The 17282-nt window shown below is 45.9% G+C and overlaps 1 protein-coding gene across 10 annotated transcripts in view; it reads right to left on the bottom strand.

Annotated features, from left to right (window-relative positions):
- Positions 1-10109, bottom strand: part of LOC119712996 (immediate early response 3-interacting protein 1) — a 349750-nt gene extending 339641 nt beyond the window's left edge. For 2 of the 10 annotated variants that reach the window (XM_072030518.1, XM_038169510.2), the window contains exon 1: positions 9805-9980. In XM_072030518.1, coding sequence (XP_071886619.1) covers positions 9805-9895 — 91 coding nt within the window. In that variant the 5' untranslated portion in view covers positions 9896-9980. Of the gene's footprint in view, positions 1-3; positions 9480-9804 lie in introns of those variants that run through there. The other 8 variants (XM_072030515.1, XM_072030513.1, XM_072030514.1 and 5 more) reach the window with 8 other exon arrangements.
- Between the last annotated feature and the right edge of the window lie 7173 nt (positions 10110-17282).

Genomic DNA, 17282 nt, shown 5'->3' on the forward strand with positions numbered 1-17282 from the left:
AATAGGCAGCCATGTTAACAACAACAAAAAAACGAAGCCATTCAACAAACGCTATCAGCGATATTAACGAGTGATCTACCTTGAGTATGGTTGAGTTTATCACTAACATTAGAAAAGCAAACTACAAACCAATTAGCTTCATTTCAGATTCTATTGCTTGAAACGATATACCACAAACTGTTAAACATCTTAATGAACGCAACGGTAACAAGAGATCAATGTTTCTGCAAAGGAAACCCTTACCTTTTTAATATACTACTATTCTCTGCATGACAGAGAACCAAGTGAGTTTATTTGGACTTTAGAAAAGCATCCGCCAAAATAATATAAAAAAGATTGCCTACATCTGCTCACAGGCCTTTACCAGAAGATAAACGAACAAGTAATTGCTGGGTATGAAGCAACACTTCAGAAACGAGCTACGTGATGGAAACAGAACAAATTCCAAACTGGGACAATGATTTTCTGAAGTGCTACAGAAATGACTCAAACTTTTTGGGTGGCAGCTCAGCAACTGAGCCAGTGTTGACAAACACTGCGATGGGAATGAACATTTAGAGATGGGCTATCTGTGGCTGGCCTGCCTGTCAAAGAACAACAGAGCTGCGTGCCACTGGAAACAGCCTGAATTGGCTTTGCTCAGTGTGTAGTGATGTTTAAAGGCAAACAGTGCCAGGATGCACAAGGAGTCACTAAGAAAACATCAGAAGGTTTAAAATGGCTTTCTCTAAATCATGCAGACTGCCTGCAGGGACATTTTTAATTCTCTGAGCACAGACAAACATAAAGCAAGCAGTGAGGCAGGTTTCATACTTCGGTATGAAATGCCACCACACCAACAGGAGTGGAAAACACAAAACCCCAGGAAAACACAAAAACAGGAGGGCATGAGAAGCCTTCCCTGCCAAGGCAGTGGGGAGATGAGCTACAAGGAGACAGAGCACAGCACCGTCCCCCAGCAATAGGACTGCGTAGTTTTGGTCCCGCTGCTCACAACCCTTACACATTTGGGGATGAACAGGGCAGACACAGGAGGGACTGACCCTGTGCAGAGCTGCACGGTGCAACCTGGGAGTTTCTTTCCTCCAGAGACAGCTTGGGAGCGATTTCCTTCTCTTTCACCCCTTTTTCCTTCCTTGTCTCTCTTGCTCTGCTAGCACCAGGCTGGGTGCTGTGCTCCCACCTGGATAAGCCTGCGGTTATTCCCAAGACTCACGCAGGCTTGGTGAGGGGCTTGACCCCTCCATCATCCCACACGTCTTGGGGTTCCTGGAGCTCCAGGAAAGGACAAGTAAAACCAAAGCCCCAGCTGAGTCCCACCAGGGGGCAGGCAGAAGGGCCAAGAAATGTCACTCCTGCCCAAATTCCCGCTTCTATGCAGTAAAGCATTACATATGCATGAAGTTTCACAATACGGCTGTACATATTCATAACCTGTCCCCGCTTTGTATTAAAGTTAGTTCCAAGGAGTCAATTCCATAAACTCCTCCCATCTGCGCTTGCGCAGTGTCTCCTGGTGGTGGCCCTCGGGGGTCGTGGGGATGAAGGTTGACTCTTCCTCATCACTGATGGCTGACATCTTGTCTTTGCGCACTCAGTTGCTCCTTGGCTCTTGTCCATCCGCAGGACCAGTTTCTGCCAGTTTCTTAAGATAGGCTCACACTCTTATTAGGAGACTGGCCTTGGTAAGGGGCCCAAGGCTTCTTGCTTTAGTAAATTTGCACAATGCACCATAGACAATGCAAAGGCACTAAGTAGCAGCCTAGTTTAATGCCGTCAGTGCTCTATCTCTACTTGATAAGATTCTCCTCACTCCCTCTCTCAGTCCCCCCTTTTCTAAAAAGTTAGTAAATTCTTTCACTATTTCTAGGTTCGATACAGTGTTGGTTGGACACGTTATCCACATCCCCTCCTCCCAATCCATTGCTGCCAGTGTGCTGGCAGGTGATGAGGGTGCAGCCCGTACAAACTTCCGCCACATGGATGTTGTGCATTGGACTTCATCAGGGTCTTTAGGTGTCTGGGCATTGTTTAAATCACTATAAAGCATCTCCAGCACAGCTAATTCCCACAGCTGCTGGAGGCCCTTATCCATAGTGGTCCATTTGCCTACTTGGTATACAATATCTTCCTTGTGGGGATACCTTTCTTTCACAGCTTTTAGGATTCGCCTCCAGAGGCTGAGAACTTGTGCCTCTCTCCCAATTACTCTATCAATGAGCCTTTCTCTAGAGAGGGATCCCAGCTGCTTGGCTTCATTGCCTTCTAGCTGTTGGCTATTGGCCCCAGTGTCCCAGCATCGAAGCAGCCAGGTGAGGATGTGCTCACCTGGATGACGACTGAAATCCTTTCGTATTTCTCGCAGCTCACTCAAGGATAGAGACCGAGTAGTTTCTGATTCATCTATGATTTCAGTCTCTTCTCCCTGATGTTGCCGTGATGCTGCTGCTTTGGAGCTGCCTGCCTTTTCCTCTTCTCCCTCATCCTTAGGAGGAGCTTCTTCCCTTACTAAACGACCTGATCTCCGTTTCCACTGTTTTGTCTTTACTATAGGGGCGACTGATACCATAGATGGTCGGTCCTCTGGGGTGGTCACAGTGTGTGCTGTCTCATCATCAAATTCAGGAACTTCCCTATCCCCTTGAGGGTGCTGGGCAATGTTAATTGACATTTGATAGGCATAAGCCAGACCCCAGCAGAGTGCAGCAAGCTGGTGGAGTTCTCTAGTATTGCCAGGGTCAGGGCATACGTCTTTCAAACATTCTACCAGTTTTCTTGGATTTTGCACTTGTTCAGGGGTGAAGTTACGAACCATCGGAGGAGAAAACTGTGACAGGTACCTGCCCAAATCCCCACACACACCTTGCCCCCCACAACTACTTTGTCTGGGGACAGGTCCTTGGATAATATTCTTAATAAATTGCTTTACCTTGGGGAAGAAGACAAACACTAGAACTAGTAATAGGAGGATAATATCCGACCAAGGGTATCCAAAATACTCAAAGGCTGCTGTAATTAGCCCACAGGGAGAAAAGAAGAAGGCACCACCCCCGATATTATTCACTGATTGACTGCTAGGGGCAAAAAAGAAGGCGCTGGAATTCTTAATATTTCCAAAAAGATAATCTCCAGGAGACCAGGAAGATAACAATGCAGGGCCTGAGTACCAGACAAAACTGAAGGCCAGCATGTTACAGCACAACATGATAAAGAAACCAAGCACAGACTTCAACACTTTCTCCGATCGGATGTAAAGGAAAAAAGAGAACAGGGAATGGACTACATACAACATAGTCACACAGAAAAATATTAACAGAAAATCAAACATTGTGACTACCAGTATGTTAGTTGTAAATACTTCAACCAATGCTATTGTTTTCTCAACCCTCGAGCCCCACGTTGGGCGACAAAAAAGACTGTGGTGGTTTTACTCAGGTGGGCAGCCGAGCTCCACCACAACCGCTCTCTCACTCCCCCTCTCCTCAAAGAGGAAGGGGGAGAAAATACAACACAGAGAACTCAAGGTTTGAGATGAGAAAGGTTTAATTAAAGGGAAAGGGAATGGGGAGAAAAAAGAAACAAGAGAAACAATAAGTCCGCGCGGAAGCACAGAGAGAGGGGGAAAAAAATTATTCTCTACTTCCCATCAACGAGCGATATTCGGCCACGTCCTGGGAAGCAGGGCCTCAAAACGCGTAGTGGTTGTTCAGGAGGAACAGCCCCCTCCCCCATGAGAGCCCCCCCCTTTTTATTGCTGAGTGTGACATCAGGTGTTATGGAGTATCCCTTTGGTTGGTTTAGGTCAGCTGCCCTGGCGATGTCCCCTCCCCATCACTTGCCCACCCCCAGCCTGCTGGTTCTTGGGGGCTTGGAAGGAGTCCTGATGCTGTGCCAGCACTACGCAGCAATAGACACAACACTGGAGTGATATCAGTGCTGTTCCAGCTATGAGTGCAGAGCACAGCACTGTGTGGGCTGCTGCAGGGAAAAGGTGACTCCAGCTCAGACAGACCCAACACAAGGGCTAAGACAGCCCCCGATACAATGACCCTTCCAATTTAAGGGTAAGCTTTTCTAGCACGCCCATCTCTACATAGCCAATAGAATCCTTTTTGTAGCTTGCAAATTTGTGCGAGAGAATTGAGGCTATGAGATCCTGAGTTCGTATCCTTTTTATCAGCACATATTGTGACACCTACACCATAATCTCAAGTTTTAGTAAGATTAAAAGTTACATGTTAACATTTTCACATGGGAGTAGCTCAGATCTCTCCCCTAGATGTTCGCAATCATCCTTGCCAAATGGACATGTTCCATTTCTTGCGTGCGCAAAGGTCAATGTCCAATTCATACTGGGTATGCCCCACATGGGGAATTCTAGGTTGCCTCTAGGCAGCAGTGTGCACACCCAACAGTCAGAAAGGTTGAAACTATCACTCACTGCCTGGGTGAGTTTCACATAGGTATTGTGCACCCACTGTTCAGTTTCCTTGACCAATGATACCATTAAGACTGTGAGAAATGTAACCTTCCAGGTCACACCTGAGTAATGTTCCATGGGGTCTTGGGTGCCTTTTTCACTCTGGTGTGATGGATCCAGGCATTCTGCTCCTTGATTCTGATCTCTGTGACCTGGAACGGTCCTTCCCACTGAGGTTCCAAGGTCTTCTCTGCAAGACACTTTACATGCACATAACCTCCAGCTTGTCTATTGTGCAGTGGTCCATCTAACCCTCTACCCGGAGTCCCACTCACATGCTTTCCAATTTCATTAAGCTGTTTACCTAAGACCACCATATAGGAGGTCATGGGTTCATCCCCAGCTTGCATGGATATTCCTCTTTGTATTCCATAGGGTCGTCCATATAAGATTTCAAAGGAGCTTAGCCCTTCCTTTGCCCTTGGTATATGCAAAAGGGCTAAAGGAATAGACTGAGGCCAGACCAAACTTGATTCTTGTCCCAATTTCACAATTTTCTGTTTGATTAAGTGGTTCATTTTTCTACTTGGCCACTCGACTGAGGGCAATTGTGGTATGAAGTTGCCAGTCTATACCCAAATGGCAGCTAATTTGTTGTACCACTTTTGCCCCTGTCAGAGGATATAGTTGCTGAAACTGCAAAATGAGGTTTTATTGCTTGTAATTACCTCCAGAGCCTTGGCTGCTCTGGTCAGGAATGCTTCTGGCCATCCTGAAAAGGTGTCAGTTAATACCGACAAATACTGACACCCCCTTTTCTTGGGAGTTCAAAAAAAAAAAATAATTTACCGCTGTTTGGAGCTTGATTACTTTTATACCTGTCTAACAATGGTATACAAATTAGGCCCTATCCATTTGCTATTTAAAAACTCTTACACTACTTCAGCTCCCCAGCATGCTTTATTATGTTCTCCAATTACCATTCAATTTAATATGGTATCACAATTCTCCCATCAGAAAATTAACTCTGTCCTAACTGAAACCAGGACAGTTATTTATGTTAAACCTGTACGTAAGATTTTCCGTTTACATCTTAGAGTATTCTACTCATTTTCGAAAGCTTTTGTTAATGCCTGGTTTTCTGTTCCTGATACTAATGCCAAAATTTGACTCTCAGATGCCCGTTCTGCTACCCCTTTGGCTCCTGCATCAGCCATTCTATTTTCCCTTTCAATATCAGTATCCCCTCCTTGATGTAGGCAGGTATACTGCAATATCTCTTCTGCATGTTTAATTGAGGAAGATAAAAGTCCTCTCTCCTTCCAAATTGCCCCGTGTGCATGCACCACACCAAAGGCATATTTCAAATCTGTCCAAATGTTTGCCAGCTCAAAAGCTCTTATCAAGGCGATGATTTCCACCTTTTGGGCTGATGTTTGTTACCGCATATCCTGTGAGGCGAAATTCCTGGCGGATGAAGCTGCTGCCATCTATATACCAATCCTCCGCATCTTCTAGGGGTGTATCCTTTAAGTCTGGTCAGCTGGAGTATACCATGTCCGTGGTCTTGATGCAATCATGAATGGGTAATCTGGAAACTCTGTTACTAAGGAAAGAGGCTGCTGGGTTCACAGTATTGGTGCCGAAAAAAAAAAATATATAGTAAATTAATAGTCCATTATACACATTCCTTTTCTTCTTCAGTGGCTATCATTTGTGTGTTGCAACAATGTCCCCTTTTCCCAAAGGGGTCTTTCAAGCTTCAAGATCACAGTGCCAAATATGGTGGGGCTATTCTTGAACCCCTGTGGTAACACCGTCCAAGTAAGCTGAGTTTTCCATCCTCTATTAGGATTTTCCCATTCAAAGGCAAAGAGTTTCTGGCTTTCAGTTACCACAGGAAGGCAGAAAAAGGCAGCCTGTAAATCTAGTACCGTGAACCAAACTTGTCTGTTTTTCCCATTTTGTAATTCCAATCATTTTTCCCCAATTTAAATTTCAAGCATTGCACAAAAACAAACAAACAAACAAAAAAAAACCACGCCTTTTCCTGTTGGCCAGTTGTTCCTCTTACATTTACAGACTACTTAACACAGGGAAAGAAGCTCCCTTAACCAACAAAAAATTCCAGCCTCTCTCTTCGTTTCCTAGTTTTTCTTCAACTAGTGGACCTGCTAGGGTAGATGCCCCAGGTCCCCATCATTCCTGACTGTTGTAAATTTATCTTGCAGCCTAGGACAATTTCTTTCTGATATCAGGGGCCAATTGCCCTAGAAAGAGGCTAGCCAATTGCCTCTGTTTGTATTCTGAAGTCAGGTCCAAATTCTTTTTGTTTTGTTTTGTTTTCCATTGCATTTTGAAGTTGGTCCAAAAATTCCATAGGGGTTTCTTTTGGACCTTGTTGGAACAGATTCTCAATTCCCAATTTAACCAGATTTTTGTATTTACATAACCGTTCATTATTTCCGGGGTGATTAGGGTCTCAGTGGGGGGTCAGTCAGGGGAATGCAATCGTTAACAGTTCCCTGAGCGGTCCCACTGGCAATCTGAGCTCACACATGAAATCAGGTTGTTTTAAGAGTTAGCTGCTTTTCTGTTTCCATGACAACTCTCTCGGACCAATCATGGTCCCTCTGCCCCAGAGGGCTCACACCTGTGATTTTGAGATCTCGGCCTCGGGTTGAGGCAGAACTATTAACATTCCTACATGCTCTTTCCCTGCTCATTCAACTTCAAACAGCTCTGTCAAATACTACATGCCACACCTTTAACACCTTCGACAACCCTTTTAACCCTTCCTTTATCTTTCTCCAGCCTGTGCTTTTCTCATGCCAACACCAAAGGCTCAGTCAGGGGCCAACTTAATTCCACGCCTTTTCCATTCAAGATGCTGACAACATTTCATCCTATTTCCCTTCTCTCCTCAAAACCAACATTATTTGCAAGATAGTGTTATAGTCGATTGGTCCATAAAGTGGCCGTTTAGCTTATGTAGTGGCCAACATTGATTGCAATACTTAATGAAAGTCCTCTTGCTTTCTGTGCCCCCAGTTCTAACAATATCCTTCCAACGTGCCAATATGCACCCAAGGAGGCTTTCTTTAAAACGTCTTTGTTTTGGATATTACCCATTTCCTTGATTTCCCATTCATTCCCTTTTATTTATTTATATTAGTTACTGTCCCTTGTTTCAATTTCCACGCAAACCTTTTTACTGCGGGTTTTTACTATCTTTTCCTAATCTTCTTCCCAAATGTCCCAGTTCTCTGGGATTAAACTCTTCCTTCCGCATACAAACTTTACTATTTCATATTGTTAATGAGCCCTGTTCCAATCATAAATCCACAGGGCTTCAGGAAAACACCTGAAGCACTCAGCCTTCTGTCTTCTAGACAAACAATACCACCTTTTCCACAAAACTTTCATTTCAACAGGACCAAATTTCAAACCGAATGACAATTTTTCTCATGCACTTTGTTAGTAAGCCCACACAAAACAAGGAATCACATCTGCGTATCAGTCAATATGGGGGTTAAAAAAAGTATTGAGGCCTAAATAAATTTGCTCTCCCCCTTCTTACCAAATTCTCAGGGCTCAAGCCCGAACCACTAAAGAAGTGACTCTCCATTCTACCGCTTTGATAATCAGTCAGCCCCCCTCCTATTTATTTATTTAATAAATATATGCATTTATGTATTTAAGAACAAAAATAGGATTACAAGATGCACTGCCAGGCCCGTATATCGGGCACCACCAGTCAACACTTGGATAAAACAGCACTTCTTTTTGGTCTGTCATGCGTTTTGTTCGTCTCCGGCCGATCCCCTCACGGAGAATATGGAACCGCGGATCGGAACTCTGCATTCGCTTTGCAGCGATGCTGCATCTCACTCACACAGCACAATCATGCAATCACACAGAGAGGCCCCTTGCGCTTCTCGTTCATACCACAAGAATATATCACTTAAACAATAACCAAACTGGTTTGTATCGTCTCTGACCGTGTTCCTCGTGGAGTAATTCACTTCACAACAATACTTGGTCTCAAACACGTACACTTACACAAATGCTTTCAACATGAGATACCCAGCCATCCACAAATAAGACATACAATTATTACCACTCCAATTAATATCCCTCCAGCAGCTGCAAATATTACCCAGATAACCTTGTCACAATTGTGAGAGGCCCGCTTACCCTTCTCCTGCTTCTTATAGTTGTTAGCAGGTCCGTCCAGGCTCCCAAAACTGGGATGCAGCAGTAACCTCAGATATGCTCAATCTACTCCCAAGATCGCTAGTGGCCGCTCTACCGGTCAGCCTGTAGGGTACCCTCCTCCCATATGGGGACTGTGCTGCACGCCAGATGTCTCTGCATGATTTACCAGCTGCCCTGTCCACGCATACGACTTACAGGCCCTTCCTCTACTGTAAAACATACCATTTGCCCGTGGCTTCAGGAGGTCTTTGTCTGCTTCCGCAGTGTGCGGCTGATAGTGGAGGCTCCTCCGAGGAAAATACTCGGGGTGCACCTAGGGGCGTCCACTCCGCAGTCAATCCCACAGCCGAGCAGAGCATCTCCTGGCTGGCTCACCAAACTGACTTGAGGAAAACAGACTCCACAGTCAATAAGACTGTAAAGTAGGCATGTTTATTCAGCACTGGGCAGCACGGGGGGTAGTCCCGCCAAAGTCGTGCACACCTGACGCGGCAACTTGCCTTGGTTCTATGCAGTAAAGAGTTACATATGCATGAAGTTTCACAATACGGCTGTACATATTCATAACCTGTCCCCGCTTCGTATTAAAGTTAGTTCCAAGGAGTCAATTCCATAAACTCCTCCCATCTGTGCTTGCGCAGTGTCTCCAGGTGGTGGCCCTCGGGGGTCGTGGGGATGAAGGTTGACTCTTCCTCATCACTGATGGCTGACATCTTGTCTTTGCGCACTCAGTTGCTCCTTGGCTCTTGTCCATCCGCAGGACCAGTTTCTGCCAGTTTCTTAAGATAGGCTCACACTCTTATTAGGAGACTGGCCTTGGTAAGGGGCCCAAGGCTTCTTGCTTTAGTAAATTTGCACAATGCACCATAATTAGCAAAGACACTAAGTAGCAGCCTAATTTAATGTGGTCAGCGCTCTATCACTACTTGATAAGATTCTCCTAACTCCCTCTCTCAAAACAGCTCAGAAACATACAGGGGAGAAGGGGAAGGAAACAACAAGAAGGGAATAGAAAAAGGGGACACAAAGCAGTGACAGGAGCCCAGCCGCCATCTTCAGGGACGGGGCCCGGGACCGTGGCGGGGGGGGGGGGGGGGGGGGGGGAGGGGGACAGGACGGGCCCGGGGCTGGCGGCGCTGAGGGCGGGCAGGGTAGCGGCGACTCACCGTTGCGGAGGAAGCGCTCCTCGTGCAGCACGGCGACAGCGTTGACGACGAGCAGCCCGGCCTGCAGCAGCGAGTACAGTGTGAACGCCATGACACCGCCGCGACGCGCCAAAAGGAGGGAGTGGCGCTCGAGTGGGACGTTGAAGGACAAGGAGGCCCCGATGGGGCGGACACAAAATGGCGGCCACGCCCCGCCGTTGCCATGGCGGCAAACGGGTGGCTGTGGGGGGAACGGGGCCCGCTCCGCAGCCTGAGTGAATCATGGAGTCATTAGGGTTGGAAAAGCCCTCCAAGATCGTCTAGTCCAACTATCAACCTACTGAAACATGGGATTAGAAATTAGAGAGCGATTGATTAAGAATGAATATATGCTACATTTGCGATGTCCTGTGCCTGTGCTGCGCTTAGGCCTCCAGATAATAGGAGCCCCTCGGACCCTGAGAACCAGATCAAAACACCTTATGGCCCAGATTGTGACTGTGATATATGAAGTAATAATTCATGTCAAGAAGATGGTTGATGTTAATAAAGAAGGGGGAGATGTGAGAGTGTGGCCATGGGGGTCGACAGGCCCCATGGTTGATGATAACATCAGACTCTTAACGATGAGGCCATCATGAAACGTGGGATTAGAAATTAGAGAGCGATTGATTAAGAATGAATATGTAGGCAACACTCATTGCTTAATATGTGCTACATTTGTGATGTGCTTGTGCTGTGCTTAGGCCTCCAGATAACAGGAGCCCCTGGGACCCCAAAAACCAGATCGAACCAACCATATGGTTTGGACTGTGACGAAGGGCTCAGAGATAAGGAGGACTGTTCTTAAAAGAGGATGTCAAACATGCAAGGCCTCGAGATAACAGGGGCCCCTCAGACCCAGAGAACCGGACCAAAGCAACCTTATGGTCCAGATTGTGACCAGGGGCTCAGAGAGCATGCACAAGGAGACGATGTGAAAAGTTCAACCCTGATGAAGACATCTTACTTCATCCTCACGACCCTCAGCGCCCACCACCAGAAGGCACCGCACAAGTGCAGAGGGGAAGAGTTTATGGAAATGACACCATAGACGATGCAAAAGCACTAAGTAGCAGCCTAGTTTAATGCTGTCAGCGCTCTATCTCTACTTGATAAGATTCTCCTAACTCCCTCTCTCACCTTATAAATGAAGAAGTGTACCTCAAGGGCTCCTCAAGTGTACCTCAGTGGGGATCACTCTACAATTATCGTTACGGGCAAAACAGACTTAGCATAGGAAGATTAATAAAATTTATTACCTATTTCTGACAGGCTGGAGCAGTGAGAAACAGAGAAACAAGCTGGGGGCACCTTCCCCCATCCACTCTCTTCCACCTCTTCCCTGCCCTGAGTGGTGTGGGGGGGCTGGGAGTGAGGGCTGCCATCGGTCCGTGGTGCTTTGTTTCCACTGCTCTTTCACAATCGTTCTCCCCCCTGCTCTGTTGTGGAGTCCCTCTCGTGGGGTGCCGACCTTCCTGGGCTGGTCCTGTGTGGGCTTCTCCACAGGCAGCGAAAAACAGGCTCTTTGGGAGCTGCTCCAGGTGTGGGTCTGTGCCGTGGGGTTTATTCGTCAGGAGCGGGTTGGTCTGGCTTGGGACCCCCTGGGGTCCAACCCCCGCGATCACCTGCTCCTATAGCCACCCCTATATATTGTTTAGCATGACGTCAGATGGGATGGAATACCCCCTTTGGCTAGTTTGGGTCAGCTGTCCTGGGTCTGTCCCCTCCCAGCTCCTGTGGCACCCCCCAGCCTGCCTGTTGGCAGGACAGAGCAAGAAGCTGAGACGTCTTTGGCTTGGTGTAAGCACTGCTCTGCAACAATTAAAACATCGGGGTGTTATCAGCACTCTTCTCATCCTAAGCCAAAACATAGCATTCTACCAGCTACTAGGAGGAAAATTAACTCTGTCCTAACTAAAACCAGGACATCTATCCACCCCTTATTCCATACCATTTATGTCATGCTCAGGTTACACTCTTTCCCATACATTCTAATTAATCACCATCTTCATCTAGGGTACATAGAAATCATGGTAGTGATGACATACAGTAGTATATAGTAATTAACATGATACAATTCAATTCATGGGCTAGTCTCACCCAGTATTAAATCCCCTTGAGGTACACACCGGACCTCTCCGTTCTTTTGCATTACCCACCAAGTGCATCCAGGTCCCTGAGCAAAAGCAATTCCACAAATGGGTTTGCCTTTTCCTGAGGCAGGAGTAGCCCAGACTCTTTTACCCAGCATATTTCTTACGTGCACTACAGGAAATTTATCCCCTTCTACAGTACGTAACAGGCTTGATTGGGCAGGTCCAGCTCGGTTGGTAGATCCCCTAGTATTGACTAACCAGGTGGCCTTTGCCAAATGCGTATCCCAATTTTTGAATGTCCCAGCACCCATTGCATCGTTCAGTGTTCCCGGAGGCTGGTGCATGATAGGGGATGTGATACACCCACTCAATACCATGCTCTTTGGCCCAAGTGTCTATAAGGTTGTTTCGGAAGTGAGTCCCATTGTCTGACTCTATTCTTTCTGGGGTGCCATGTCGCCATAGGACTTGCTTTTCAAGGCCCAGGATAGTGTTCCGGGCAGTGGCATGAGGCACAGGATATGTTTCCAGCCATCCGGTGGTTGCTTCCACCATTGTAAGTACGTGGCGCTTGCCGTTGCGAGTTTGAGGGAGTGTGATGTAATCAATCTGCCAGGCCTCCCCATATTTATATTTCAGCCATCGTCCTCCATACCAAAGAGGCTTTGACCGTTTGGCTTGCTTGATTGCAGCACATGTTTCACAGTCATGAATAACCTGTGCTATAGTGTCAATTGTGGGGTTATTCTGGGTCGTGCCTGCGTGCACGAGGGGAAGGGTCTGGGGTGCCTGCGAGCACAGTGGGAGGGGTCCTGGGTTCCTGGGTGGGACGCTTTGACACTATATAAGATACTGTCACGCAGTAATAAATTGGCTTACGGCACAGAACGCTGGTCGTTGTGTCCGTTTGTCCCAGGGCTTTCGGTCGGGTTATCCGACATCCATGGTCAGGTCCACCCCTCGATCACGAGCCCATCTGTATGTCGCATCTCTACCTTGATGGCCTGAGGTGTCATGGGCCCATCGGGCTATAAATAATTCACCTTTATGCTGCCAATCCAGGTCCACCTGAGCTACTTCAGTCTTAGCAGCCTGATCCACCTGCTGGTTGTTCTGATGTTCTTCAGTAGCCCAGTTCTTGGGCACATGAGCATCTACATGGTGTACCTTTACAACGAGGTTCTTTACCCGAGCAGCAATATCTTGCCACAATGCAGCAGCCCAGATGGGTTTGCCCCTGCGCTGCCAATTGTTTTGCTTCCATTGCTGTAACCATCCCCACAGGGCATTTGCTACCATCCATGAATCGGTGTAGAGATAGAGAACTGGCCATTTTTCTCGTTCAGCAATGTCTAAAGCCAGCTGAATGGCCTTCACTTCTGCAAACTGACTCGAGTCACCTTCTCCCTCAGCAGCTTCTGCAACTCGTCGCGTAGGACTCCATACAGCAGCCTTCCATCTCCGATGCTTCCCCACAATACGACAGGACCCATCAGTGAACAGGGCATATTTCTTCTCATTCTCTGGTAACTGGTTGTACAGTGGGGCTTCTTCAGCATGACCCACCTCCTCCTCTGATGATATCCCAAAGTATTTGCCTTCTGGCCAGTCCATAATCACCTCCAAGATTCCTGGGCGACTGGGGCTTCCTATTTGAGCCCGCTGAGTAATCAGTGCAACCCACTTGCTCCAGGTAGCATCAGTTGCATGATGCGTAGAAGAGACCCTTCCCTTGAACATCCAGCCTAGTACCGGCAGTCGGGGTGCTAGGAGGAGCTGCGCTTCAGTACCGACCACCTCCGAAGCAGATCGAACTCCTTCATATTGTTATAAATGACTGAGTCCCAAATAGGGTTACAATCAAAGTTTACAATTTATTAAAGGAATAGAGGTAAGCAAACAGCGCTGGGTGCGCCGGGAGTCTCTGCTCCACCAAGACGCACACCTTACCCCTGCCAGGGTCCCCTTTTATTGTCTAGTGGTCCCGGGTTGAGTGGCACATCCTGTTTTCTTCTGTGGTTGCGCAACCAGTTGCTAGGGGGTCGTCACGGGCTCTCTGGTGGTCACGGGGATGAAGGTCATAGTCTTCCTCTGCGTTGCAGATTGGTCGTCCTTTCCTTATTTGGGCATTTCAGTTACTGCAATTGTTATCTTGCAGCAGGTAGTTATCACAATTGTCTGCTCAACAGGATGTGTTGGTTGGGTTGGAGATAATCAAGTTACAGGAGGTGTTACTGTTACAATATGTGGATGATCTTTTATTGTCAGGACAGGAGAAAACAGCTGTGAAGGAAGCCACTAACAAGCTATTCAGCTTTCTGGGAAAACAGGGATTGAAAATATTGGAAATTAAAATTAAATTTGTAGAAAGAGTAGTCAAGTATTTAGGGCATCTAGTGTCTGAGGGGGAATGAAGAATAAATCCAGAGGGGATGCAGGGAATTGTTGAGCTACCCCTACCCAAAACTAAAAAGAACTAAAAAGTTTTAAGAGAAAGAGGTTTTTAAGGAATTAGGAGTCACAAACTCCAAAGGAAAATAGATACTCCCTGAAGGGAGAGAAATGCTGAAGAAAGTGCTAACGAGGCAAATATTAACTGTTTTGCATCAAGAGGGTCATTGGGGAATTCAAGCAATGTGTGACGCTGTGCTAAGGAAATATGTATGTGTAGGAATATATATATATATGCTCTGGCTGAACGAGTACGCAGGAGTTGTGTAGTATGTCAAAAGGTAAATAGGAAAATTATCCACAGTCAGCCCAAAGGGGGCGAGAACCAGGAATTCAACGCTTCCAAAATGTACAGGTAGATTTTACAGAACTCCTTAGAGTAGGTAGATTTAAATGCTTATTAGTCTCAGTAGATCATTTGTCAGGGTGGGTGGAAGCTTTCCCTTCAGTATCTGCTGCTGCGAACATGGTAACTAAAATAATTCTAGAACAAATAACTACCAGGTATGGAATTGTTGAAAATACCGACTCTGATCGAGGAAATCACTTTATGTCAGAAATATTGCAAGGGCTAATGTGGACTCTAGGAATCAAGTGGAAACTTCACACTCCTTGGCATCCTTCCTCTTCTGCAAGGGTGGAGAGGATCAGACAGTAAGGAAGTAATTGACTAAGTTCTGGAAACTCGGCTTCCCCAAACAAAGCGCTTACCTTTGGCACTTCTCTGAATTCAAACTGCACCAAGAAACGATGTGGGAGTTTCACCATGTGAAATATTATTTGGATTGCTGTACAAAGGGAATGAATTACCTCAATTTGAGACAAAAGATGCTTTTCTTAAGAACTATATACTCAGGCTGTCGTCCTCTTTGTCATCTCTCAGGACCTGTGGACTGTTAGCTCAAACCCACCCTCGGTAGCCCTGATCCATCCATTCCGAGAAGGAGATTGGGTTCTGATGTGAACATTGAGAGAATCCAAACTGCAACCTGAGTGGGACGGACTGTTCCAAGTGCTCCTGACTACTGAGACAACAGTAAGAACGGCTGAGAAAGGGTGGACTCATACCTGGTGATATTGTATAGACTCACTTGAGGATAGAATAAATCTTGTGGTTAAAAATTAATGAGAACAAAATATGCGACATCTTGTTACCTGTCGACCTTTTGTTATGTTGAAGCATCTTGTTAATTGAAACATCCCGTTATCTGTCGACCCTCAGTCAGGCTGAGACTTGAGATAACTTGAGTCAACCTTCTGTTATGTCTTGTTAACTGAGACATCCCGTTATCTGCCGACCCTCAGTTAGGCTAAAAGCCAACTCAGCTTGGAAAACAACTGATTCGTCCTACCTGGCATTTTTTAAGCAAAAGGTGAAAAGTGCATCACGAGGAAGACCTACGGTCTTCCTCCCAAAGACCACTGCCCACATCCCGAAGACCCCGGCCCACAATTCTTGGAAGGCTTTGCGCAAGCGCAAGGACTGATAAGCTAATTAGCACACGAAGCGAGAGTAGGCGGGTTTAGGTAATGAATATGTATAGGAGTTAATAGAATATTCATTGTTTTGCTGTATAAATATGAGATAGTTAAAATATGAGATAGGTAAAAGCATCAGTTAACCCTGATACCTGAGAGACTGCATTAACAAAGACTTTTAAGGTTAAAACTGTTAAATTTATCTGTTGTAGACCTTTAACTTCTCCTTCAAAGGACTCTTAATGAATTAATGAGTAAAAGGGATTGAATTACACAGAATTGGAGTCTTTCCAGGGAACACTCCCTGGAAGTGGGAGAAAGGGGGGGGGGGGGGGGGGGCTTTAACCCCCACCAGAAGAATCCTTATTTATTTGTGATTTTCATTGTTTTTCTTAATTATTATAGGGGTGTAATATATACATAGAAATGGTGTATTTTAAGTTTATCTTAGTAATACCTATTCTCAATGGATTAGCGATAGGATGGAGGGAAAAAACAGCATTTCCAATTAATACAGAACATCTCTCGAGGTCTGTCTCGAAATAATTGTTGGATTTGCACCCAGATGCCTAGAAAGACTGAAAAACTGAAAAAGGCCTTGTCTCTGATTGCTATTTCCAGCAGCAACTGTGTCTGGATTCTCTAGATTTCTAAAAGTGACAGACCATACTCAGTCCCGGGAAGGAATAGATTTTGAAGTTGAGCTCCCTACACATAATCCTGGCTAAAATATACTGTGTTATCAAAGGTGCCTTTTAAACAACGTTGATAGAAAACTCAGGGGGCAATAGTACTGACCCTGGGTGTGGAAATATCCATGAAGTAGGGAATCATCCATACTGTACTGAATATGGTAGCCACGGGAATGCTAATATACATAATGCACACAAGATACAACAGGAGAATCCTGTAACCGGATGGCCTGTCCCGAATGACAAGGGGTGGTACTGGCTATGTGGCAATAAAGCCAGGAAGATGCTGCCCCTAGGATGGAAGGGAGCTTGCACCCTGGGGGCAATAATTCCAAATGTAACTATTATTGAAGACCCACAAAGCCAAACCCCCTTGAGACCACACGCAGAATTAAGCGGACTCCAGATAATCCTCTAGTAAAATTCTCTAGCATTTCACAGTTTTGCAAGGTGGTTTTTACCTTGGTTAGGGGTGAGCGAATTAGAAAACGCTATTGTAAATATCTCAGCTATAACTGAAGAACTAGAAAGTAAGTTTGATAAGTTTGCAAAAATAGTACTCTAGAATCAAATAGTATTAAATGTATTAATAACCTCATAAGGAGGAGCGTGCACTGTAATTAATACTAGTTGCTGTATATATGTAGATCAAATAGGACGAATTTGACTGATCTCAAAAATATTTGGGGAAACAAAAAACACAACACACAACAAGATCTTACATAGAGTAACTCAAAAT

This window comes from Anas platyrhynchos, chromosome W (assembly GCF_047663525.1).
Source record: "Anas platyrhynchos isolate ZD024472 breed Pekin duck chromosome W, IASCAAS_PekinDuck_T2T, whole genome shotgun sequence".
Lineage (NCBI taxonomy): Eukaryota > Metazoa > Chordata > Aves > Anseriformes > Anatidae > Anas > Anas platyrhynchos.